Below are 19303 nucleotides of genomic sequence, written 5' to 3'. Positions count from 1 at the left end.
AAGCAAAGAGGGGGCACAGAAGACTCTACATTTCAGACCCTGGAGATGTGGGAGCTGTTTGTGACTCTAGCTCTTAACAGACCAGACTGGCTGACCTTTTGAAACGAGGCAAGGTAGAAATATTTCTCACACCCTTGTTTTGGGCAGTTAAATCCTTATTTGAAGACCCACAACTTTTGTGACTTTTCCCCACTAAAAAAAAAGAAAATTGGGAGAGAATTGTTGTTAGCACAACTGTATTAGGAAAGTAAAGCTTGGAATTATGGTGTAAACTACTGTTGTTGAGAAATTTTAGAACACTGTCAACATACTCTGTTCATTACACTAATCTGCATCCATTACTGTGTAGCACTTGGTATTTATTTTCCTTTTTTGCTGGAGGTAACTCACTTTAAGGAGTAGTTGCTCCATCTCGTGCAGAGACCTTTTAGCAAAGCAGTTCATAGCGTGATGAGTCTCACTGTGGGTGCTGGCACAAGGCAGTCTGATGAGCAATAAGCTTTAGTTGTTAATGTCAAAAGGTAGAAACAATAATTGAATTTTCCTCTGTGAGAGGACTAGCAAATAACCTTAGGCAAGCACAGAGCACTTGAAGAGAAAGAAAAGGATTATGGCTGGGTGGGAAATGTGACAGTTACAGGTAGGGCAAGTTATGTAGAAAGATGCTCTCTCCAGGCAAACAAGTTTAACATCTTTCCCCTGTCAGCCAGTAGATTATGTTTTTGATTGTTAATCCCAGATAAACTCCTCTTTGGGAAGTGACCCTACCACACATTCTTGCCCACGTACTTCTCCAGCAAAGTGGGTATTTAACAACCTCATTTATTCTCATTTGCCTGCTCAGTAAGACCTGAGACTCTCACTTCGCTGCAGAAGCTGAAAAAGGAAGAAAAAAGTCTTGCTGCCTTTGTCCATGTGACATTTCTGAAGTCTTAATGATGTCTCCATTCAGCAGGTGCTACCTCGACATGTGCCTGTGTGTGGCGGACAGGGACAGCCCTGCGATCCCTCTATTAGGCTTCTCCATCTGGTCATTTTTCTGGTTTCTAAAGTACTCCTTTCCTTTGCAAGGGACTCCTCTCCGTAACCACAACATGTCTTCATCCCTACCGATGTTATTCCTTCATGTAAAACCAGGAGAAAAGGTCAGCTAATGGTATAAACCCGTTCAGTTCACACTTCCTTCCATCGCCCTGTTTCCTCTGGCTCGCTGCTTTGGGAGTGGTATCCATGTGTAATGTCACAGCCAAATATATTGCATTAGTGCTGGGATGGAAGGGAGGAATAACTGCTGGGCAATTGCAGCTTCCAAGTAGTATAGTGCACAACACATGCTGAGAAGGTTCACACAGTCTGGGTCCAAGGCTGTGTGTGAGCTGGGTGCTCTAAAATAACCTGGCCTGTCATTACTGCCTTCTGCAGCTCTCCCTGCCAATTGGAGTCGCTGGTAATTAATGGGAAACGAGGCATCTGGTGATTTCAGTGTTTCTATATTTGTCTCAGGTTTTCAGATGAGAGAAGGACTGAGGGAAACACAGACATTGATTTTTCCAGCTCTTAATGTGGTTGTTAACAAAAGCAAACACACAAGCTTCAAATCTCTGGTTACAGTGCAGAGATATTTGCTTGTGAAACACTCTGTGACAGAGCTTTTTTTGAAGGTGGATTTGTGACACTGAGGCATTGCCTCTTTGTCATTTTGACCAGAGAAAATTAGAAGCAGCTCCACCTGACACTGATGTGCAGTAGTTGGTAGCTCATGCCAAGCCTGCAAATCCAATGTTTGACTCCAGAGCCTGGGTTTGATTAGAGGTGGGTTTGTACCCCACAGGGTAGTTTACCAAGCCAAGCAATGCTCAGCTTTCAGTTTCATTGCAGGCTAGTGTATCCATGCTGAGATAATTGAACTTTTCAAGTTCCACATGTTGAATGTGTGCTGGGCAGAATTCTGAAGGCAGAGTCGTGTTACAGCTATTTAAATAAATCCCAAAGCTGCCTTCCAGTTTTGTGCATGCAGATTGGCTAGAAACCAGTGTTTCTTCCTCCGTTGTCCATGTAATGGAAGATAAGCTTTTGGTCTGACCATTTCCTCTTGTTTCTCTTTGCCAGGCTGTGAAGAGTTACTAAAAGATGTCCTGTCTCCTGAAAACTCTGAGCCCCAGCACTACCAGCCACAATATGTTGATTACTATTACCAGGTAAGAGAAGCATTATTCGGTCTCATGTTAGTGGGCTGAGGAAGCCTCTGGAGTGATGTGTAGTTGGATCATTGTAAATGTAGTTGTTTTACTTGGCCTATTGACTCTTCCTTCCTAGGTTCATGGTTGTTAGCAAGCCAGCCATACTGTTTAACTGCATTTAATACGGGTTAACTGGTGGGAAAGTATTTAGCATTTAGGTAATGTTCCTCTTACAAGCCTGAGCATTCACCTGGCTGTGAAGGGAGATCCCTGTACAAGCTCGCTGGCACCTCACAAGTGGAAAACACTGATTTGTATGTAATTAAATCAGTCAAACTTTGTAGGTGAACAAGTCCTTTGGGACCTTCTGCAGATAATAAACAGGGCCTCAACACCTGTTGGGAAGCAGAAACAATACACCATTGGAAACCTTTGCTATTATTTTGGCTGGTGGGTGTAGCATATTTTAAACCATTAAAGGTCCTCATTTGTATCCTTAATATGTCAGTGTCTGTGCAGCCTAAGAAGTAGAGCGCTGCTAAGTTTTCCTTTTAGCATCTCTTTGTCCCTTCTTCACTTTACTTTGGTTTTAATCACCTCCACCCAGTAAAGATTAAAGGTGCAGTTAGCATCGTGCTTTCAGAGAAGGATTGTGTGTCAGTGGTGTTACAGACTGCAAATGATACAGAAATCAACAGGAAAAGCATTTTACCTTCACAGGTAGTGAAGTGTGAGGACAATTCTCACGTACTGAGGAAGGATGTGATAAGTGTGCTGGTGAGCTGCAGTTACACAGAAGGGTTTCACTGGCCGTACAAAAAATACAGAGACATTTCCTGCACCTCAGTGCCCATCGCCACTCTGCTTGTTTCTAAACCCCTGGTTTTTGTAACTGATGACACAGATACCCACCATGCTGTTGCTTGGTTACCTTAATGGATGCCATAAACCAAACTCCTTGGTTTGCAGTGGCTGATAGAGGCTATAAAATGCGAACAGGCTCTGCACACAGTCGATGTTCCCCTGTTGCTATGCAGACTGGTTCTGACACTCTTTAAATGCAGGTGACAGTTGGGTCTGTTATAAGTTGTATTCCTTAGAGATTTCACATCTGCTGTCATGCAGAGATGTGCTGGGAAGAGCTCTTGAAGACAAACTGCAAAACTCTGCAAACTGCACCTCTTCTGCCATTCGTCCTCTTGGAGAGCCTGAGGGTTGGAATTGCAGTTGCTAATCCTGGTAACAGCTGCTGAGTTTCCCATTTGAGTGCTGGATTTGTGCGTCTGGGAGAGGGAGGGGGCAGAGGGCGACCCTCCCTGTTCAGAAAGAGCTGATGTGACCCTGCTGTGCTGGAAGCCTTGCTGGTCACTCCTGATGTCCACCAGCCCCCTGGATGGTCCCTGCAGGGGGTGGCGTCACTGCAGTGGGGTCCTGCAGCAGTGTTTGTCAACTTTAATGGACCAAGTGTGGGATTTGTGCAGCCTGGGAGCAGAACCAGGTCCTTCCACACCTGCCCAGGCCAGGTGAGCTGTCGTGGTGGGAGAGAACAGGGAATGGTGCGCACTGTTGTACATCCCACGCTTCTCCCACGGCTCTTCTGCACCGCTGCTCTCCAGAGGGGCTGGTTCCATCTCCCATGGCCAGGTCCTCCAGGTGCAGTTTGGAAACTGTTCGCTAGATGTCAGCTAAAGACAGGGAAAAGGCGTGAACAGCCTCTGCTCGTGCCTTAAGGATCCTCTGCTATGGCAGGAAGCTGGAATTTTCTAGCTGATGAAGCTGAGGAAACCTGAGGGTTTGAGGCTATCACCATTCATGGCGTTTGTTCCCCCTTCCCAAAGAAAAACATACGGCAAACGTATAAGCTGTCCTTGCATCTCCCAGACCTTAATGAGTGTAAATTCCGGGTGCTGTAATCAAGTTAGTGAGCAGCTCCCATTGGCACAAATGGTAGTTGCCTGTCTAATCTGATTTTCAGTCCTTTGCATGTCTCTCTAATTCTGAGGTGCACTCAGATTCCCAGGCAGCAGGAGGACACAACTGCTGTGATGGTACAAATAGATACTTTAAAAGGGAATGCAGCTTTTTTATTCCACCCAAGGGGCTGTGCTTGCACAAAGGCAGGTACTGAGCTGGTTCATTGTTATGCTGTCTCTGCACTGAAGACTTGAAAGGAAGTTTTCCGTCCTCTCTTTCACTTTTGCTTCCCCTCCCAAGAGCCCCCTCCCTGTATCGTATCTTTCTGAAGCCCAGAGGCAGCAAACAGAAGAGGTAAAGGTGATTCCAAGAGGTGGGATGAAGTGGCAGGAGCCACTGTGAAGTGCTGAACTGGTCCAGCTGTTTGCATATGTTGAGTCAAATGGGGAAGAAACTGCCAAGCCTCCAGCCTTTAATTAAAATCAACTGAGTGCAATTAATTTAAAGGGATTTTAATATAAAAATCCCTTTAAATTATTTTTTTTTATATAAAACCCCCTGATACCAGGAGCGTGGGGCATTTCATTTGACATTTTTTTAAATTGTCTGATTTTACTTTTTGTTTTTCTTTGGTGTAAACAAAGAGCAAAAGCCAACAACCTTTTAATGGCTGAAGACTTTGTCAAAAAAAAAAAAAAGGCAGAAAAAAAATCGTATTGTGCATGCAATTCAAAATGTAAGGGCCATTCCATGGAAGGTTCTTAATGGCCTGTATTGAGAGGCTGTGTGAGTGATACCACAGGCAAACAGAGAGCTCTGCCTTTGAGCTCAAGGCTGTTAAGGTGTGATATACAGAACATAAGGAGTGTAACTTTTGTGGGTTGCTGCAGGATGTCCCACTGACTTCCATCAGCGTTGATTCTGGCTGCAGAGTGTGTTTTCTCTTTGGACCAGAGACAGCTGGTCCAAAGAAACTTAGGAGGATGGGATTGCAGTTAGGAGATAGCAGTTCTAGAGCCCTTCAGCTTTGGGACCTAGAAATAAACCTTTTCTGTCTGTGAGTTGAGTCTGTTGATCTGGTTAAAGTCTGAATTGTGCTCCATTTGAGGCACTGCTTCAGTCAAGTGCTGTTCATTAGTATAATTTCTGTCTCTCACAGCCTTTAGAGAGGTAATAGAAATACTCAGAATTTGCCAGAAGCCATTTTGTCAATCCCAAATTCCTTTCCCAGTGATTGCTGCTATGGCCTCAGCTCTTGTTTTGGCTTCGGTTTGAAGCGAGACAAAAGTCTCCCTAGTCCAGTTTGCTTTGTGACGGGCATCTAGTAGCACTTCAGAGCCCTTGGATAGCCTTTTGGAGATGGTAACCAACACAACGTCCACAGCTGAAGTTCGTGTGTGAAAAGCCAGGCCCAGACTGAGCCAGCTCAAACAAAGGCGAGTGCCTGTGTCTCGAATTTCCAAATGGCTGGCTGCGGGCCTGGCCGGGCGCCCAGCCAGCCGGGAGCAGTAGCCACGGGGCTCGCGGGGAGCTGGGCTGCCTGCATCTGCGGCTCGCTGGCCAAGATCTGCAGCGCAGGCCCTGAGAAGCATGGGCTGGGTCTGCGTGCTCTTCTGTCTGAGCACCTAAGCTTAGGGAAATGGGAATCAGAGCAGGAGCTCCTTTGTCAGCTCTTCACCTGGTGTATTTTGGCTGCTCAGATTTGAAGGGAGCCTGACTCTAGACCACCCCAGTAGGTGACAGAAGAGGGGGCTGAGTGACAGAGCCTCTCACCACCAGCTAGCAGGGCACTTCTGAGTGTTCCTTGTGAAGGGACAGGCTGTTTTTACATGTGAGTTGTTGCCTTTTCATCTGGAATCAATGGCCAAAAGCCGTATGTGCAAACCCAGTGGAAGAGCATATTGTAAGGAACAATAATGGCAGGTCCTTGTTTCAATCAAAGCTGTTTGTTTCTTATTAATTGTTGCTGTATTGACTTGCCACGTACCTTTTTTTTTTCTGTTCCCATCTGTAAATAAGAGTGAATCTGTCTCTTCCCAAAGTACAGGACAATCACTGCATATCAAAGAATGAGCTGTCTTTTCAGTCCTCCGTGTGTTCCCCTGCCTGCCAAGTGATTAATTACACTGTATGAACAGCAGAAAAATTGTTGAAACATGACAAATAAATTGTGTTTGCCTCTGGGATGGAGCTGGGACTGCTGGCTGCTCTGCTGCTTTGAAAATATTTTCAGTAGCAATTAGGAGTCCCTCACCAGCTTCTGAAAAAAGTTTTTTTTTCCCACTAGCTGCTTGAGGATATCTCCAGACACCTGTGTCAGAGCAGAGGGGACCTTCTGCACTATGAAGACACTGAGATGCAAATGGGTTTTTCACTAGGCTGTGGAAGAAGGTAGCAGGAGAGCCTGTAACCAGAATATTTTGAATTTTAATCTCATATATTCTGTGTTTAGAAGCAATGACTCCACCATTGGAGAGAATAACTGACCTCATTTGTTAGAAGTGTTTTTTTCTTGAGTGTTTTTCCTAACATCAAACACAGATGTTGCTTATCTTAATGTGAAATACATCTTTCCTTCCATCTTCTGTGGCAGCAGTAGTGGAGACACTCCTATCTTAAAAAAAAGTACACAAGTGGTTAAGGTGGAAATACCTTTTCAACCAATGGCCAAGAGAAGAAATCGGTCAGTGTGGTAAGGACAAGCAGTATTAAATACATCAAACTGAAGCTTTTTTCCCCTGTTTCTTATCATCCTCCAGTTTTCTCCACCACCCACACACTCTCAGTCACTGCTGGCTCCCATTGTGTTTTCAGCCCTGCAGATGTTCAGTGTGAAGATTCCTCTCCCTGTGCCTGGGACATGGGGTGTTTCTGCCCCCCGGCATCACACAGTGCGCAGCCCTGCAGATGTTCAGTGTGAAGATTCCTCTCCCTGTGCCTGGGGTGTTTCTGCCCCCCTGGCATCACACAGTGCATGTTTGCAAGTTGCTGCCCTTGCCAAGCTGCTGGGGGGCTCCTGTGTCCTGCTGCCACCATGGGACCTGTTGCATCCAGAAGTCTGTGTTAGACCTAGCACTCCTAAATATGCCAGGTTCTCCTTCCCCTCAGCTTCTGCTGCATTCCCTGAGAAATAAATATGTTCAGCATCTCCAGAGATGGCCTTTTGGGAGGCCCAGCCTCAGGATTGGTGCCAGCCCCTGCTGAAATTGGTAGAAACACTTCTTAGACCCTGGCAGGTGTTAGATCTACATCTGGAGTTGTTCCCAAGGTCGTTGTCTGAATCCTTGCTGGAGGGATAAGGTGGGAGAAAAGCTTGGTAAAGTACAGCCATGCAGTTATAGAGAGAAAAAAGTGCCTGTTCCAAGGCAGGATTTTACACAGGCAGTGTGCACTGTCTGCATCAGTGAAAAGTTTATTGTAACCTCTACAGGCAATACTCTCAGCAATTCATTTTTCCTATTTTTTTCAAGCATCAAAAAGCAATATTAACTACAACTGCTGAGAAACCCCCAGTGAGCAATTACCAAGAGCAATGAAGAGCACGGTGTGCCCCCATTTGGAATTAATTTACATGGAAATTGCCTGCTTTCACCTGGTGATAGTCGGAATTTTATTTTTTAGGTTTGTGCATACATGCAAAAATAACTGTCCTTGGTCAAAACACCTGCATAAAAATAACCTGCCTCTCTGGCTGCTCAAGCTGATTCTGAAATGTTGCCCTGAAGAACTGCTGTACTGAGAATGAGCAGTTCTGCACTTGGGGCAAGGCAGGCACCTTTCAACAAAATAAATGCCAGCTCCTCCAAACACAGCCATAAAACAGGTTGAAGATTATTTTCTTTTTTAAACCAGCTTGCATTTTTGATTTGGTGGAACATCACACATTAACATTTTTAAAGGGGAAATTACTTTGCCCCTGACTCATTTTTGCTCAGTTGTGGTATAAAATACACATAAAATAACTCAAAAGAAATAACACACTCTAGCCTGGTCAAAAATAATTCTTATCTTTCTCAAAATGTGTTTTGAGTTTTCTTTAGAGAGAAATCTGAGTTTTTGACTTTCTCATCTGAGTGGGTCAACAAAATACTCTTGAGATCTTCGAGCCTGTAGGCTGGAGAAATCTTTTGCCGTGCAGTTCTTGGCACAACACCCCAAATGCAATCCCACTGGGGCCAGCAGGGCTGGGGGGTGGCCTGGCAGAGAAGCCACAGCCCTCAACATGGAGTGTCTCAGTGCAAAGTGTTGAGTCCAGCATCTGGGCTGAATTTGTGACTGTGTTTTTGCACAAATTCTACCAGTTAGCTGGTTTAAATTTTAAGCACCTGCTCTTGCAGGTGAACCACTGTTCTCCTGTAATAGAAGCATAAATCAGTGAGGGGCCAGAGACTGTTTGCTTCCCCTCAGGGTTGTGTCTCAGTTAAAATTTACTGTTTCTTAGGGCTTAATTTGGCTGGGTGGTTTGAGACGGGGAAGTGTGACTGCCTGGTTCAGACGTCACAGCTGTGACGTGGCAGCACAGATGAAGCTCCAACTGGGGCATCCTTCCAAACATCCATAGCAAAGTAATTTTGTACACTTATTGTTATCTATTTTTTTTTTTTTTGAGTATTTCTTTTCTATGGCCCAGGTGGAGTTTTGTGTAGCATTCAGAGCTTTACCATTTTGAAGGCTGCCACCCCTCTCTTTGGCAGAACCACTTAATAGACATTTTCTGTCTCAACCTGAATTTTCTTTCTGAGTCATTATCTTCAACCTTTTAATCTGCTGATTTTCTGACAGAGCACAGTTTTGGGGGTGTTTTTTCTGAAATTGTCAGTTGCTATGGCAAAATATTCCTCCCATCCTTGGATAAACCAATTTAGGCTGTGGCATAAATTGTCTTTAGGTAGAAGCTGTGAAATGACTGAAAGCTAAAAGTTGGTGTCTTTTATTGAGGAAGTCACATCCCTATTGATTTAGTCCTTCAGGTAAGTATGGCTTTGTGGTTTAGTGCCTTTTGTTTGATGTACTGAAAATCTGTCCACTTCAATTTGTGGTGTGTCCTGAGTACAGCATTCTTAGCAACAAAAGCAAAGAAATATTATGACAGCACTCGCCTTGCTTTGTGTTCCTGTGAAAGAAATGCAACTGCTCGGTCAGAGGGTGGTGAGCAAGTCCTGACTGATACACGGATACCAAAATATCTGTAATAAAAGTAGCTCTATGAGGGCAGGGCACACAGCATTCACTGGCTTTCTTGACACTTGCTTGACAAGGAAACCTTTGTTCTCCAGTTCATAAATTGACTTCATAAAGTTCTTTCTTTCTTGATTTTTTAAAAATTTCTTATTCTACTTTGTATCATTTCTTCTTGCTGCTTGGGGAAATTTCTGCTTCATTTATGGTAGATTGTGGACAGTGCACAATTGTCTTTCTTCTTGGAGGATTTACAGTGATAAGGCTGTGAAATTGAAGTATAGTTTGTATTTTTTTAGTAAATAACATTGGTTTAAATTGGTTGGTGTATTTTTTTGTTTGTGGGTTTGGTTGTCGGTTTTTTTCAGAAGAAGAAATTTCTATGTAAACGTGTGAAAGCTGGTTGATAAAACCAAGATTCCAGATTACTATGAAACTGTAAAGTCAACCACAGAGGGATGTTCTAGCTGATAAAACCAGCAAAATCCCTCATTGCACAAGCAAACAAAAAGGATCTGACTGCTTCTTTTCTGCCTTTTAACTTCTCTGATGACCCTGAGAGCAGTGTGATTTTTTAAGGTAGCTTATTTAATTTTTCAAAACAATAGCTGCACATACTGCTAGAAACTTTCCCAGTAAAATAAAAACATTCTTCCATAGGTGAAATCTTACAGGAGTCATTTCTGTCACACAGCTGTTGCTGTGCTGAGACATTATTGTAGGGTTCAAATACATTATTTCAGTAGCCTCAAGAATTGCCACCAGAGTGACCCAGACAGTTCAAGAAATTGCCCAATTCTTTTCCCAGTTATGAAAGCTCCAGGACACCTTTCCCACGTCCACTGTCTCTCATGTCAGTCCCAGCTCTTGCCACATCCAAAGTCCCCACAAAAACACGTGGTCTTTGTCCTGCTCTCTCAGGTGTCCCTGCAGGTTGTCCTGGCGTGGCTGTGACCTGGTCCTGCTGTGGGACTCTGCCGCAGCAAAGTGTCACAGAGGTGCTGCAGGGGGACCATGGCAATGTCCTGTGTCAGAGGCAACAGAACTGTTTAAAATTAAGCCAGTACTCAGCTGGGCTGATAGAGCCAAAATGAGATCTTGATTGTCCTGTCTGTTTTCAGAAACTGGAGAAGAATCAAAAGGTGATTTTTAAAATTTTTAATTTTTTTTTTACATGCTGCAGTGTAGAATGTCTTTGTCTGGGTGGAGGCAGGCTTTGCCAGCACTGTCACACATCTGGGCTCAGAGAAGCAATTTGTAACCGAAAAGAAAGAGAAAGTAGGCCAGCCTACAAGAGAGTATCTAGGAATTACTCCTGAGGGATTTGTGCTACACTGCCTCCAGCAGCTGAAATAACAGCATGAAACTGCGATTAAAAATTAAGAAGAGATATGGGCTATTTGACCTTCTTTCAGTCAGGGACACAGAGGCCCTGTCTAGGATGGGGATGCAGAGAAATGCAGCTTCTGTTGAGCAATTATGTGCCAGCGAGAGGCTGCTGAGGTTCATCCTAAGCTCCATGGAACAGGGAGATAATTTCTTTCCTTGCAGAACCTAAACCAGTTTCAGCACTGGTTAAAGTGGAGAGAAACTGTCCTTGCTCCAACAGCTATAGATGAGAACTAGGAAATAAACTATCAATTGTTACATTTTCTGAGTTTACAAAAATGTAGGCAAGATTAATTAGGCCCCTGAGAGGCCATGTTAATTAGGATTTAATTTGCCAAACTTGCTATTTGGCTCACCTTTTAACCCAGGCTGTTAGTGTAAATGCCCAGCTGACTCCAGCATCAGCTGGGGAACAGGCCATGAGACAGAGCAGCCTGTTTGGGTGGATGCATACCCTGATCCCAGGCTTGTTTTGGAACTCAGTTATGATAAGCTGCTGGGAAGTGTAAGTTATAATAATAATATAACCACGGCAGTGTTGATACAGAGCTGACGCAAATGCTGATGAGCATTTTGGGCTGACAGTGTGAATCTGGTGGCTCAGTCAGAACCACCAGGACTGGGAAGGGTTTGGAAATGGAATGCAGAAAGTAGAAAAGGCGTATCAAAAAGGGTGATTCCTTGGAGCTTGTGCCAGCATGTGTAAATAAGACTGTGATAACAAAGTGTTTGACTTCGCAAGTTTTGATCTGTCCTGAGCTGTGGAGCCTGAGAGTCAGTGAGGGGACAGCCCTGGTGTGAATCCTGCCTTTGTTACCTTTGAGCATCAGTCTCTGGTCACTCCACATATTGTTTGGGGAAGAGGCTTTCTCAGTGTGTTTGTGCAACGCCACTAGAGCCAAGCAGGATAATGACTGGAGGAGAGAAGGTTTGCATGCTCTGCACCCTTTAATAGGTAGAGCAAATACATAAATATGGTATAAATACATTATAGAGTTTTGACTACCCGTTTGTATAGAATATTGCAATACTTAGGTAAATTGTCTTGCCCACGGTAGAAATTTATTCATAGCACTCTAACAAAGCCTGACCTCATTTAAAATGGGGGGAGCTTCTCAACTGACTTGACTGTGCTGCCACCTTCTTCATCTGACAGAGAGGATGTTGGTCATGTTTTGGTGACAGAGTAACAGACAGAACCTTGTGTATTTTTGTATGTTCTCCACAAGAAGTTTCCTATATCTGTTCTGTATTTATTACCGTTATATGCATGTTGAAAAAATTATTGGAGTTTGTTGCTTCAATGAGTTCTTAATTATTGTGTCCTTGAAGGCTAATGCCATTGGGGAACATTTTTGTGGGTAAGTGGGGCATGTGTCTTTCATCAGGAGATGGACCATATGGTTACAATGCCCTAAGGCACAATCACGGAAAGGTCTAGTGCATGGAAGGTGGGAACTGTCCAGAATGGAGAGGGGTATTGAAGAGCCATGAAGAACTGCTTGTCAGATTCTTAGATGATAAAATTCAATTTAAGAACATGAGAGAAACAAGCTTGTGTTCCTGCTGAGCTGGTTGGGAGTTTTTTTCTCACCTTGTAAGCTTTTGAGACTGTTACAGTAGGAGCTTTACCCATATATATCCCTTCTTCCAACTCTTACAGCTTCACCTTCGACAGGGTTCTCTTTGGGTTTTCAGAGTTTCAGAATTTAAAATGGCTTGTCACTCCTCGGAATATTTCACAGACTAGTTATTATTGTGAAAAAGTGAGGAGACCTGAATAATGAATGAAGTCAGTATTTCACTGCATCTCTGAGATTTGATTTTTATGGAAATCACTAATACAAAATATTTTATGAGACTAATAGATAAATATTGCCTTTCACAGATATTTGTTTTCCTCTGAACTGTTCAGCATGAGGATCAACAGCCATCCCACTATGAATCACACTTTGCAGGGTTATCTGGCTGTGGGAGCTGCCACAGGTTTGTCACATGGGAAGTTGTTAGTCAAGTGGCAGAGTAAATCATCAACTTTCTCGTTCCACTGTGTTTTGAAACTGCACTTAAATGTTTCTGTTTGTCTCACTGCCAAGCAATGGTGAGATATCATGGGGAATTATAAAAGGGAGTTTTGTGCAGTAAATTCAGAGTTCAGCTGTTCTCTAGTACAATTCCTTGCCTATAAAGAAACTCTGAAGAAGCCTTCTCAGATTACTGCACCCTGACAAAACACTGCCATCAGGAGACATCCTGTGTCATGTTGTGGTTCTCAAATCAAAGGGGAGAGTTTGTGCTCAGATATTGTAGAAGGTGCCCTGCCAAGAGTGACTGATACCCTGCTGGTTTACAAAGAAAAGTTTTAGCAGTGAAACGTACTGAATAACACTGCCCCATGTGCTTCATGAGGCAAGGTCCTAGAGCTAGGGAAGGTCCTGGAGCACTTTCTCTGCACTTATTGAAGGTCACTAATTTTTCCCCATAAAAAAAAAAAAAAATCAGATATTTCCTTACTTAGAGCCAGGGCATTACTTGCTGTACTGTTGAGGGACATGCTTTTCCTCTAGGTTGTGTGTAGTCTTACTAGATCAAAAACTTTCACAGGAAAAGACAGTCTCTCTTGATTCTATTTTTACAGTGCTTGTCTTGTGTTCCTTTGCCTCTCTCCTGGGAGGACAGGATCACTTCTTTTTAGAAGGAAGACATTGGAAAGGGAAGAAACCAGCACTAGTAGGAGTATTTCAAGATTTACTGAGTGAAATTGTCATATTTAGTTTGACTTAGATATTTGCATTGTGCATGCACTCACCTTCCTATGCAATGTCTTCTCTCCTGTGGGGGATCTGATACCCAAGAGAGGAAGGACTCTCTTGAATAAGCTTCCAGGAGTTCAGACTGGGTTAGGACATCCCCTCTCACCTCGGTTAGCATGGCTCCCTGAGGCTGACATGTGCAGGTCTGCTTGGCGAGGCACCACATGCCACTTCCCAGGAGGCTGGGGCTGCCCTGGCGCTCCTGGGGCTTCCACCAGAGCCCCTGGCTAACAAGAACCACGTGGACCACACACCTTCCTGCCTCCTGAGGCACTTCACCATCTGTAACTGCTCCTTGCATGACTCAGGGGGTCTCAAAGTTTCCCCTGTGCTGACAACTCACTGCCTCTGTTCTCATGGCATCTGAACACTTCCATACTGAACGTGATTAATTAGAAGGGAGAGGTGAGTGTCAAGGGCAGGGATCAGTGTTCAAGAGTAGTTCAGTGTTTTAATTTGAGCAGATTATGGAAATAGAATGTGAAAGGTAAGTAGAGGTGTTTTGCTGCCTGCTGAAATGGTAAAGAAGATCATATTTAGCACAGGGAGGGCCCTTTCCATAACCTGTTCTTTACAGAACGTGGGGCACTGCAGGCCCTTGGCTGGACTCACCCCACAGCCACGGGTGTCTTGGTTTTCAGTGGATGTTTCCAGTCTGCACTGTAGGTCATGGTGCAGATGCTGGGTGGGAATCTTCTTCATTAGCTTCATTTCCCTCTAATATTGTATATTCAGAAGTATCTGTGCAGCACCAGGCCATTGACAATACTGCTGATTACTTCACATCACTATTTAATTAGGATGAAAGACATGGAATGAGCAAATGGAAATTTTACACTTGGGAAAGAAATGGATTTATGGAACAATCAGACTGTTAGCTCCAGCAGGCTTTTCTTTAAAAAGTCACTTTGGGGTTGATTTAAATCAGGGAATTTGTACAAAATTATTCTTCTCAGCCTGTGATTGCAGAGATCTAACAATGGGGCAGAAGTGGATCCTCTGTTGCATTCTGTACTGTACCTCAGGAGTGAGGAGCTCAAGCCTTCTGCAAGCCTGGACTTAGCAATGCCTCTGTGGGACCCCATTGAAAGGCTTGCCTGGTCCATACCTGTTCAGTCACAGAGCTCTGCTCTTGCTACAGCAAGGAATTTCTGTCCTTTGGCCAGTGTAGAATCAGCTGGGAATTAAAACTGATCTAATCAAAAGGCAGCTAGCAGATGTACCTAGGTGCTGCCCTTCCTCATGCTTTGTATAAATGCAAATATCACCCAAAAGGCACAAATCAGTCTGAAAGGTCTGGATGGTGCTAATATTGTCACAGCCTTGCCCACACTCGTGAGCTTCATTGGGCAGCTGTACATTTCTGCTGAAGCTGGGAGTTTTCCCTGAGGCATCCTGAAATAAATGTTGTATGAATTGAAGGTGTCGTGCCTCCTACAGCAGATCTGCACCTGCTGTTCCCTGCTCCAGGCTCAGCCCAGCAGCACCCAGTCTGGCATCATCACACCCTGCTCTTGCCAGGCTGCCAACAGCCCATGTGAAGGCCTTGCTGTCTGACACCAAATGTCTCCCAGTTCCTGTTCATAGTGAAGCTGAACCAGAGGTTATGTTTTTCCTGGTATGTCTTTGTTTGTCAAGGAAACTTCGCTCTGCTGATATTTATAGTCTTAGTGCCTGTGAAGGGACCATAATAGAAACAAAAGGCTGTTTTCTGTCGTTCACTCAGGCTGCTGCAGCACTTGTTGCCCCAGAGTTCCTGTGGGGAACTGTGGATTTGGCTGAGCTATAGCTGAGTTCTTTTTTCTTCCAATTTCTGTAGCTAGAAAGGGGAGTATTTCTGTGACCAGGACAGAGAAGTTGTACAGATACTTGGCTAATGAACATTTGTCAGCCAAGAAAAATGAATTATACCTTCCCTGTTAATGAAAGGTGTATTTTGAGGGACTCTAATGCTAAACACAGGACCAGGAGAGAAAACAGTTCAATTAATTTTCCTGTTGCTACAAACCTCCCATGATTTTTGAGAAGGGCAGCAGAATCATGCCCTCCATATACCATGCTGTTCTCCCTATCAGTAAAATAAGTATAAAACTCTAAGTTCTGACTGTCTGGATGGCAGGGCATATTCACCTGACTGTAGCTGCCAGCTCTACTGAGCAGAGTAGCCCCCTCCTCTTATCTCTTGTCCAACTCTAAAGAACTGCCATGGAATTAACATTTCCTGCCCCAAGTCAGAGAACAGCAGCCACATCCCTCAACAAACAACTCCAAAAGGGCTTGACAGTTAAATAATTGCCTCTGCTGCCTGGCTTTTAAGAAATTAAGTGAAACTTAAATGGGAGTTCTTCTAAGTTTGATAGTCCGTCCACTCGTCCACTCGGCTGCCATCATTCATGGTGGGTGTTCAAGCTTCCAGCCTAATGGGGATTTGTGAGGAGGCATCAACTCAGAAAAAGTGTCAACAGCACCACAGGTCAGACAAGGACATATTATTATGCACCTTTGAAAACACAGCCAGACTCCACATCTCAGCCCAGCATGCAGCAATCATTAGTCACCCTGCATAATCCCCTTGACCTATTTTTTTTTTTTCCTTTCACAGTGGTCACATTTGAAAATATTGTCTAGAGCTGGTTGGGCCCACACAAGGTTGTTAATTGGGAGCTGTCTAGCTCAGGGGTGACGCAGAGGCCAAGTTCAGCTCAGTGTGCTCAGCACCCCGGTGGCAATGCTGAGGGCTCCCAGGGAGGTGGTGGCCGGGAGGCCTTGTGTCACCAGTGTGCACAGGGACTTTATTCCTGATGCTTCTGGAGGGGCTGGTTCTGAAGCACCTGTGTGCTTTGGTTTATCTGGAATTAAGAATTTGCCAGGAGCTGCCCCAGCAGGAGGGTTGGAATGTGAGAAGTGCTGATGACATTTACTTAGAGGAGTGGGAAGACCCCAGCTGGAACAATGGAGCAGCCAGGAAAAGCTGCCCACACACCTCCATCCCAGAGAGCTGGGTGGGCATGGCCTTAGTCATTAGGGGATTTTAAAGGGGTTGCCATCCTTCTTGTTTCCCCTGAAGGCTGGTGCCAAAGCTGAGGAAAGCAGCACAATTCCCAGTGCTCTGGGGCTATCACTCATTATCATCTCACAGAAGCTGCTTTCCCTTATCCAGCAGGGACAACTGTGGGGTGGCCCTGCATGGGTGGAGAGGTGTGGAAATGATCTGCAAGCTTGGTACAGAGGCTTGTAACTTCAGAGAGATTTATTCCACATCCCATATATCAGTTAAATTCCTGGAGGCTGAGGCCAGAGTTATGTAGATGAAGGAATTAGCATAAAAACTATTTACAATACTTATTCCATTATTATGCTATCAAAGTGCTTCACAGGCTCTAATGAATTCCTGTTGCAGCTTCTCTGGGAGCTAGAAAATTGTTATTCATCCAAGTCTGAAGATAAATTGAGCTGTTCAGGGATAAGCTGCCCAGGTTGGTGGCAGAGTCAGTTCTGTTTCCAGATAAGCCAGGTTCCTGCATACCACTGAGGTCACAGAAGATGTCCATCATGGAGTGAGAACCTGGGTCTCAGCTGGTGCCCTGTCTGCTGGACCAGCTTTTCTATCTGAGCATCTATAATAGCAGTACTTCTGTGCATGTAGGTGGAATTTGATACTGAATCTCAAAGGCTAATAATTTTCCAGAGTGCTTTTCCTTGTTCCTCTGTCTGCAGAGCCTGCCCAAATTAAAGGCAGAGCAAAGCAGGGCTCCTTTGCCTCAGCCAGGGAAAGGATCAAAGTTCTGGGTGGTGCTGAAGGCACATGCCTGTCTTGCTCACCTGCAGTAGTTTATGAAGTGCTGGTCTAGGGAGATTGGTAGGTGTCAAATCTACTTTACAAAACTGCACAATGGTGGCATTATAAGTTTGCTGCACCCTTGTACAAAAGGCATGTTCAGTTGATTAGGTCAATCTGTGTTTTGTTAGAAGCAGCCAGTTTTGGAAATCTTGCTTCTCCCTATCACATCAGCCTTCCTGCCTTTCCCTGGTGTCTCAGGAAACACAGATGAATGTGCTGTTTATCCTCCAGTCCCTAGAGGCATTTTTAAAATTTACAAGGCTGAAAAAAATTTGTAATGCTAAAATTTGGAGCTGATGGTCTTGAAGCCTGATGCCTACATGGCCAAACAGAGGTGGTCAGAAATTGCTTCTCTCCTGCTGTGAGGCTGCACACTTGATGTCAGGAGTGGTGCATTGAGTGCATTTGAAGTATGGTGCAGGTGCCTTTGTGAAGCTGTTTTCTTATCTGTTTTGACCTACCATGACAGGACAGAGCTGTGTCAGTCTTGCATATTCCTACCTTCATTAAAGCCCTGGATACTGAGTGCTACTGCCTGTGCTCTTGTGCTGTTCATTCAGGGATTTAGGGCAGAAGTGCTGTATGTAGCCATTGCCATCTTGTAAGGAGCAAAGAACAAATGTTCTGTATTCCCTAGATCCAGGATAATCATATCTGACAGCATACTAATTAATCACCAGGTAATTCTTTCCCATGTAGCTATCTAATTACTGTTTAGTAGCCCAGACTTCATTGTGCAAATAACTCATATTTTCAAACAGGGGTTTCAAGGAGAAGAGCACAGTGAGCCATGACTCCTGGTGTAACTCCTCCATCTTCTTTGAATTACTCCTGGGATAAATTGGGTCTCTCAAATCTTTTAGTCTACTGAACCACAGAGCAGTCCTAATTATTACCATATTGGTCACAAGGAAAGTGTGCCCAGCTCCACTGCTCAGTGCAATGGAGCTGCTGATAATGTGCTCACAGTGCATCCACATGTTTGCTCCCCAGGAGCTCTTCCTAACCTAGCAGATTATAAAATAAGAAGCTTGAGCCATACTTTGGGGATCAATATAGAGGATGCTCTTAAAAGATGGGGTTGCATATTAGAGTGTGCTGAATGTCTCCATGGTAGAGATTTACTTGTAAACCAGGGAAGACAGTAAAGATAAAAATTAAAATTGCTTAACATGCTTACCTTGAAAAGGCTTTTTGCCTCTGCCTCCAGCTCATTCCCTTCTGGTTTAGTTGGGTTTCCCAATGTTTGTGATGTGTCCTGACTGTGTGTGTGCATGCATGGATCCAAATTCTATTCAGCCAAAAATTTAGACTAATTCAAAAATTTTAACCACACTTGGAAGAGCAACAGAATCTTTACAATATTAATATTTTGTGTGTCATAAAAATAGCCTTTTTTTATGGGTCTCATTAAAGCAAGACAGACCTTCATCCGTGGGGCTCGACCAGTGCAAAAATTATTTCATACTTCAGCACTATTCCCATATGTGAAAGAAATCAGTGAAAGCTGATACAAGGCAGTTTCCCACTTGCAGAGCTGCTTCTTGGGCTAGAAACATTATTTAGGTGTGTATGATTTGGATTGTTGCTAGCCAGATCCCATAATATCTATGTCAACACTATAAAACTAATCCCTAAGACATCAGTGTCCAACTCGAACAGCATATGTACACTGACCTTGATGTTGGCTGTGGACCCACTGATAATTTAATATCTCCCATTTTTTCCAAGCTCTGTGACCCTAACAAAGAGGTGACTTCTTGTCCTGGTGTCAGGTTTACCCCAGACATATTGCAGCAATTTTCTCATGGTTTTTATTGCTCAGTTGTACGCTACTGCCTCTGTATTTGCTGCATGATTACGCCTTCAGTGTCCAGATCATCAGACCTTTGCCCAAACCAGCCTGAGAATGGCCTTGCAAACATTCTGAGGAGCTGGAGTGTGTTTGATTTTCCTTGGCTTATTTGCTTTCCATTATCTGTCTTCAT

General features: G+C 44.1%; 1 protein-coding gene across 1 annotated transcript in view; it reads left to right on the top strand.

Annotated features, from left to right (window-relative positions):
• RAB11FIP4 (RAB11 family interacting protein 4) overlaps window positions 1-19303 on the top strand; it is a 118246-nt gene that overhangs the window by 43773 nt on the left and 55170 nt on the right. The window contains exon 3 of the mRNA XM_041485820.1: window positions 2110-2198. Coding sequence (XP_041341754.1) covers window positions 2110-2198 — 89 coding nt within the window. The remainder of the gene's footprint in view (window positions 1-2109; window positions 2199-19303) is intronic.

The sequence above is a fragment of the Pyrgilauda ruficollis genome, unplaced genomic scaffold, assembly GCF_017590135.1.
Source record: "Pyrgilauda ruficollis isolate IOZ18807 unplaced genomic scaffold, ASM1759013v1 scaffold72, whole genome shotgun sequence".
NCBI classification, from domain to species: domain Eukaryota; kingdom Metazoa; phylum Chordata; class Aves; order Passeriformes; family Passeridae; genus Pyrgilauda; species Pyrgilauda ruficollis.
The sequence above is the reverse complement of the archived record's forward strand: the minus strand, read 5'-3'. Positions and strand labels throughout refer to the sequence as shown.